Below are 8,153 nucleotides of genomic sequence, written 5' to 3'. Positions count from 1 at the left end.
GCTATTTTGCAGAAGGGGAGTTGCGGGAAGGGGGGCTGGAGGGGGCAGTCCATCCAGGGCTCTGTTCTCTCCCCTCAAAGTCTCGCTGAACCCCACCACCCCAGATTCGTTTTACCTAAATTACATATATATGTATATATATATATATATATATATATATATATATATATATATATATATATATATATATATATATATATATATATATATATATATATATATATACATATATATATATATATATATATATATATATATATATATATATATATATATATATATATGTGTGTGTGTGTGTGTGTGTGTGTGTGTGTGTGTGTGTGTGTGTGTGTGCATGTATCCGTGCACACACACACACACAGTCACACATATATATATATATATATATACATATATAAAAACATATAAACCTTGAGGAAAGCCCCTTAGAGTTCCTCCTCGACCTCCTCCGCCGAACGGAAGCCGGAGACGGAAGGCCGCTCGAGACCAAAGGACGTTTCCGACGACGACCGCAGAGGGAAATGAAAACCAAAATTACAAGAAAACCCTCATTTATTGATACAAAATGCAGAAGAAAATTATGAAAGCTAAGAAGAGTGATCTTCCTCCTAGAAAAGAAGGGAGAACAGGCATAATTCTTCGCTTAAACACACAGACGCGTCAAGACAAAGAACGGCCGAGGTCACGTGTCCTGCTTGACCTCAGACGGTGACCGCGTACGACCTCCGGCGGGGCATGAACTGGCCGCTGCCGTCCCTGTCCACGCGGTCCCACGCCAGGAGGATCCCGTTCATGGCCACCCACACGCCCGGGGAGGCTGCCTGCGCGCCCCCGAGAGCCACGCCCACGTTGAAGTCCGCGTCTGTGTCTCTAGCGGGGGGAAGGGGGGGATCTGCGTTAGTGCACACACGTACACACACACACACACATACACACAAATATGTATGTATATATATGAAAAAAAAAAAAAAAAAAAATATATATATATATATATATGTGTATATATATATATATATATATATATATATATATATATATATATATATATATTAATAGATAGATATAGATATAGATACACACAACATGGTTATCCACACGCACACGAAGCGTGTATATAAGCACATTCAGTATTCTCACTTGTCCCTGTCACAACTGCCAATGGCCCAGTTAGGAATGACTGTAACTGTTTGTCCAAATCTATCCAATTTTCTCTCTCTATTGCTAATATATCAATGGTTGTCCTCCATTACCCTGTGTTGGTATTGTTATTTCACGTACAGAAAATCACCCGAAAGATTTACGGCACATAATTCCTGTGTGTTGGTATTCATTGTGTCGACATGTGTTTCGCCAAGAGAAATGATTGAGTTTGTGCCACAATTCCATGCTGTTTTTTGTGTTGTTTATTTTTTTATGTGTCTGTGTACTTGTTTCTGTTCATTCGTTCGTACATGTATATGTGTGTGTTCGCGTGTGCGTTCGTGCGACTGTAGTTATGTACGCACAAGTTCGCAGGCATGTATGTGTTGCGTGAGTGTATAATTACATTTGTGCACACGCGTTGGCAGATGTGTGTGTATTACATGAGTGCTTGTATAATTGCATCTGTGCACACGTGTTCGCAGGTGTGTATGTATACGTATATGTATGCACGCATGTATGTTTTCCACGTATCCAGAGTCCGTGTCGCTTCACCTGAATTTCTCGGGCGAAAAAGACCCCGTGAACACGACGGTCTTGGCGGTGACCCCACGATCCCTGAGGCCGTTGGCAAGGAAGGTCGCCGTCTTGATGAGGGTGTCGGTTCCGTGGGTCACCACCAGGCGGCTCTGGGTCGCTCCCGTGACCTTTTCCAGCAATTCCGACCTAGAAGAAGAGAGGATGGAGGGAGTCGGGGCCGAGAGGTGGTGATTGGGAGAAAGGGGAAGAGGAGGGATGGAGAGGAAGAGGAAGGGAAGGAGGTGGAGGAGGAGGAATAGGGAGAGGGGAGCGAGAAGAGGTGGAGAAGCAGTAACAGAAAAAGGGAGAAGAAGAAGAGGGGTGGAGGTAGCAGGAGAATGAGGAGACAGACGAGGAGGTGGATGAAGAATAGACAGAGGATAAACAGGATGATGAAGGGGAGAGGGAGAGGAGAAGGGAGGGGAAGGAGGAAATGGGTTAGAGCCGGAGGGAGAGCAGGAGAGAAGGAGAGGAGCGGAAGAGAGAGGGACAGACAAACGGAATAAAAAGGAGAAGGAGGATGGAGAGAAAGAAGTATAGAAGGGGAAAAGCAAGTGTAGAGGAAGGAAGAGTAGTAGCAGGTGTAGCAGAAAGAAAAGAGGAAGAGGAAGAGAAGGAGGAGGAAGAGGAGAAGGAGAAAGAGAAGCCGGAGTAGGAAGAGAAAGAAAAGAAGGAAGAGGACGAGACGGCAAGGAAAGAAAACGAGGAGGAACTGTAGGAGAAGTAGATGAGGAAGAGTAATAAGAAATATATAAAGGAAAAACAGGAGAAATAAGGTGAGAGAAGAGATACGAAAAGGAAGCGGAAAAGATACAAAAAAAGAGAAAGCGCACTGAAAGAAAGGAATAAAGAAATAAAGAAAGAAGTACAACACCGAAGAGGATAATTATAAGACGAGACGACAGAGCACGGATAAAGAGGCACACAAACACAGACAGACATGGATGAAAAATCTCCATACGTAGTTTAAGTTTTACGAAGTTTAAAAGCCTGATCCACTTGTTTGACTAAAGATAATGTTAAAGTGAATATACAAGTATAGATACATACATACATAGATACACACACACACACACACACACACACACACACACACACATATATATATATATATATATATATATATATATATATATATATATATATATATATATATATATATATATATATATATATATATATATATATATATATATATATATATATATATATATATATATATGAAAATATGTGTGTGTGTGTGTGTGTGTGTGTGTGTGTGTGTGTGTGTGTGTGTGTGTGTGTGTGTGTGTGTGTGTGTGTGTGTGTGTGTGTGTGTATGTGTGAGTGTGTGTCTGTGTGTGTGTATTTGTATGTATATATATACATATAGAGATAGATGGATCGATACATAGATAGAGAAAGTAAGAGAGAGAAAGATAGATAGATAGATAGAGCGAGAGAGAGGGAGAGAGGGAGAGAGATAGAGATAAAGATAGAGATAAAGATAGATAGATAGATAGATAGATAGATAGATAGATAGAGAGAGAGAGAGAGAGAGAGAGAGAGAGAGAGAGAGAGAGAGAGAGAGAGAGAGAGAGAAAAGGAGTAAACCTTGACTATAAAACACAAAAGGGAGACGAACCCACATAAATTATTCACTGTTAATGGACTGAATTCGCCAGTTATTCAAAATATACTCGGAATATAAACAAAAGATGGTGGGAAATGGGATACGAACATAGAGAAGTTTGTTTTGCTGATCACACTTAGAGACACCATGAAAGTAACGCCTAATTAAATATATATATATATATATGAAAATGCAATTGTGATGCCAATATTCAGAGGTGTAATGAAAACAAGCAATATCTCCCTAAGAGAAAAATAGCGATATCTTTATCGATATCTGCTGTACACACATCCCTACACACACATACATACATATATGTATATATGTATATAGATATACATGTACATACACACACACACACACACACACACACACACACACACACACACACACACACACACACACACACACACACACACACACACACATATATATATATATATATATATAGATAGATAGATAGATAGATAGATAGATAGATAGATAGATAGATAGATAGATAGATAGATAGATTGATAGATATATGTATATGTGTAAATGTATGTGATTTTGAATGTTTCACTATCATTCATTTAAGAACACACACACACACACACACACACTGAAGTATAGACAAAGGCAGAATTGCAAAGACAAATATAAATAAGTAGAGAAACAATGAAGTATAGACAAGGACAGAATTGTATAGATAAATATAGAATAAGGAGATAAACATTACAGGCAAGTACAGACAGACAAAAAAGACAAAGACTCACAAAACAAGAGCATATCCCAGACCACCAAACCCTCCCTCCTCTCACAACCATCCCCACACTCCTACACAGGATACTCCCCCCCCCTCCCTCCTCTCACAACCATCCCCACACTCCTACACAGGATACCCCACCCCACCAAACCCTCCCTCCTCTCACAACCATCCCCACACTCCTACACAGGATACCCCACCCCACCAAACCCTCCCTCCTCTCACAACCATCCCCACACTCCTACACAGGATACCCTCCCCCCCACCCCACCCCACCCTCCCCCACCCTCCCCAGCAACCCAGGGATCCTACGCTCCATCCTACCTATCCTCATCTGTCACATCCTGACTGTCCTTCCTGCAAACGGTCTCGATCTTCGTGATGATGGACCGTGAGGGACGCAGACGGGACAAGATCCTTCTCACGGCAGGTTCTCCCACTTCGAAGCTGTAGCCTGCCTTGGTCTTCGGGTAGTCCTTGTCGATCGTGCCTGGTGGGGAAGGGGGTGAGGGGTGATGGGAAGGGGAAGGGAAAGAGGAAGGGGTAAGGGGAAGAGGAAGGGGTAAGGGGTAAGGGGAAGGGAAGGGGAGGGAAGAGGAAGGGGGAAGGGGAGGGGAAGGGGTAAGGGGTAAGGGGAAGGGGGAAGGGGAGGGAAAGAGGTAGGGGTAAGGGGAAGAAGAAGGGGAAGAGGAAGGGGTAAGGGGAGGTAAGGGGTAAGGGAAGGGGTAAGGGGGAAGGGGTAAGGGGAAGGAAAGGGGTAAGGGGAAGGGGAAGAGGAAGGGGTAAGGGGAGGGAAGAGGAAGGGGAAGGAACGGGAGGGTAGGGAAGGGGAGGGGTAGGGAAGATGTAAGTGTAAAGTGAAGGGAAGCGAAGGAGAAGGGGAAGGGAAGCGAAGAAGGGTAGGGAAGGGGGGAGGGGAAGGGGAAGGGGAAAGGTAGGGAAGGGGGAAGGGGAAGAGGGAGGAGTAAGTATAGGTAAGTGGACGTTAGTATAATCCTTATCATCAGAATGATTGTCAATAGTATTGATGATAATAATACCGATAATGATGATGTCTACAGTGATCATGGCAATGATGGTAATGATAAAGATAATAATGATAATAATAATGATGGTAATAACGATTATAGTAGTAACAATAATGATAATGGTAACAATAATGATGATAGCAATAATGATAATAGTAATAACGATGATAATCATAACAATAATAACAACAGCAATCATAATGATAACAAAAATAACAACATTTTTAATAACAATAATAACGATAATAATAATAACAATAATAAAAATGATAATGATAATACCAACAACAACAACGACAATACTACAACTACTACTTATAATAATGATCATAATGATAACCAATTTTGATAAATAAGAATGACCATAGTCTTAGTAAAAACTAATATCCTAGCGTGAACAATACTACCATTACCATTACCTAATACCGTTTGACAACCACATACATCATTTTACAATTCATCCTTTGTTTATATTTTGTTTATTCTGATCGTCATTATCCTACTTTATTCCATCCTTAAACTATCGCCACTTTCATTACTTATAAACGAGTTAAAAAGTATGAAGTATGTAACATTCTTCCTCCTAAAGATATGAGAGACACTGTCAGTCAAGGGTATATGACGAGGCTGCTCTCCATGTCTCTGTTATCTCTCATTCTGGATCACTCACTGATTAGGGAAGATGAGGCATCAGTTTTGCAGAAAAAAATGTGGTTTTTATCTCGTAGACGTTAACGTTCGCAGAAGATTGTGTAAATTCAAATAAGGATCAATTTTGTATGATTACATTTTATTTCTGGGATGTGATGCCTTAAATTCTTTGATGTTTGTACATTACTGTTTTGTTTAGAATACAAACACGCACATAAGCACACACACACACAAGCATATATATATATATATATATATATATATATATATATATATATATATATATATATATATATATATATATATATATATATATATATATATATATATATATATATATATATATATATATATATATATGTTTACATATATTTATCTATTTATTTATTTGTATATATATACATGCATAGATGTATATATATATATATATATATATATATATATATATATATATATATATATATTTACATATATTTATCTATTCATTCATTTGTATATATATACATGCATAGATGTGTGTGTGTATATGTATATATATATATACATATATATATATATATATACATATATATATAAACCTATTATATATGTATATATACATATATATATATATATATGTATATATATATATATATATATATATATATATATATATATATATATATATATATATATATATATATATATATATATTTATACACACACGCACACACACACACACACGCACACACACACACACACACACACACACACACACACACACACACACACACACACACACACACACACACACACACACACACACACACACACACACACACACACCACACACACACACACACACACACACACACACACACACACACACACACACACACACACACACACACACACACACACACACACACACACACACACACACACACACACACATATATATATATATATATATATATATATATATATATATATATATATATGTGATAATTTCTAATGACTATATCGTATAAAAATAATTCTGTGTGTTTGTCTGTATTGGTGTGTGTACCTCTGCATCTCTCCATGTCTTTGCAAGCGTGACCACACATTCGCAAAAACGGAAATAAACACAATTGCAGACACGCCCGCAACGACACCCAGGAACGCCCGAGCACCCTCCTCAAAGCGCGCCCACTCACCTCCCATTTGCAGTATGAGAATTTCTTCCATTTTCGATGTTTTCTTCGGTTCCTTCTCTTTCTCTCTTCTTCTTCTCTCAGGTTGCTTGGGATTTGTTCGTCTCGTTCCTCAGGTTTTTTAGTTTATTTTTGTTTTGTTCTGAGGAGATTGTATGTTTTTAGCCGATGGATTTGTCTTATAGGTGATAAATATATATAAATGCATGCATATGCAGTATATTTGGGTGACGAAACCGTTTTGCTGCTGTCAAACACACGCAAATCCCCTTCTAAACATACGCATAAACACACACACACGCACACACACACACACACACACACACACACACACACACACAAATTCCTTCCAACACACACACACACACACACAAACTCCTTCCAACACACACACACTCACACTCACACAGACTCCTCCCAACACTCACACATACAAGGACATACACAACCCTCCCCCACCTCCCACCCTCACACACACACACATCTCTCCACGATTCCACATTGCGACCCCTCCCCCCCCCCCTCACCTGCACAGCAAAACCTTCCCCACACTCACCCACCGCCCACCGCCACTGACACCCACATACTATCATATCTGGGCCGCTAAATTTTACCCGAAGTCCCACTTGACTATTGGATGCTCTACTGTTCCTCTTATCTCTTATCGCTATCTCCCCCTCCCCTTTAACCCTCCCTCCCTCTCCCTGGTCTTTATCTCTCTCTCTCTCTCTCTCCCTCTCTCTCTCTCTCTCTCTCTCTCTCTCTCTCTCTCTCTCTCTCTCTCTCTCTCTCTCTCTCTCTCTCTTATCACGCTGTACGATGAATTATGAGGGAGATAAGGGAGATAACATGTTTTTATACATAGGTCTGAAGAGGGGGGGGGTGTATCCTATTGCTCGGGGACAAAGCGAGAGGGGGAGAGGAAGGGGGGGGAGGGACAGGGAAACAAAATAGTAATTCATTTATTGATTTATAGTCACAATATATCATTACTGATGTTATCAGTCTTATCTTTACTTCTGCTAATACTGCTATAACTGCTACTACCATTATTGCTATTACTATTACTACTAATACTTCTCTTATCATCTTTTATTATCACTATTATTATTATCATCATTATTATCATCATTATCATTATTATCATCTTCGTTATCATCATTATCATCATCACCTTTATTATCGTTATTATCATGATTATCATCTATTATCATCACTATTAC

The 8,153-nt window shown here is 39.5% G+C and overlaps 1 protein-coding gene across 1 annotated transcript; it reads right to left on the bottom strand.

Moving 5' to 3' along the window:
* Positions 1 to 534: 534 nt before the first annotated feature.
* LOC113805770 (probable L-asparaginase periplasmic) lies at positions 535 to 7,518 on the bottom strand. Its single transcript, XM_027356828.2, has 5 exons — positions 7,458 to 7,518; positions 6,934 to 7,072; positions 4,401 to 4,566; positions 1,696 to 1,866; positions 535 to 870 (listed from the first exon to the last, which is right to left on the bottom strand). Exons 2-5 carry the CDS (start codon positions 6,962 to 6,964, stop codon positions 702 to 704), a joined length of 537 nt encoding a protein of 178 aa, XP_027212629.1. The 5' UTR covers positions 6,965 to 7,072; positions 7,458 to 7,518; the 3' UTR covers positions 535 to 701.
* Positions 7,519 to 8,153: the final 635 nt, after the last annotated feature.

The sequence above is a fragment of the Penaeus vannamei genome, chromosome 36 (genome assembly GCF_042767895.1).
Source record: "Penaeus vannamei isolate JL-2024 chromosome 36, ASM4276789v1, whole genome shotgun sequence".
In the NCBI taxonomy this organism is placed as follows: Eukaryota; Metazoa; Arthropoda; class Malacostraca; order Decapoda; family Penaeidae; genus Penaeus; species Penaeus vannamei.
Note: the sequence above shows the minus strand (reverse complement) of the source record. Positions and strands in the feature narration are given on the sequence as shown.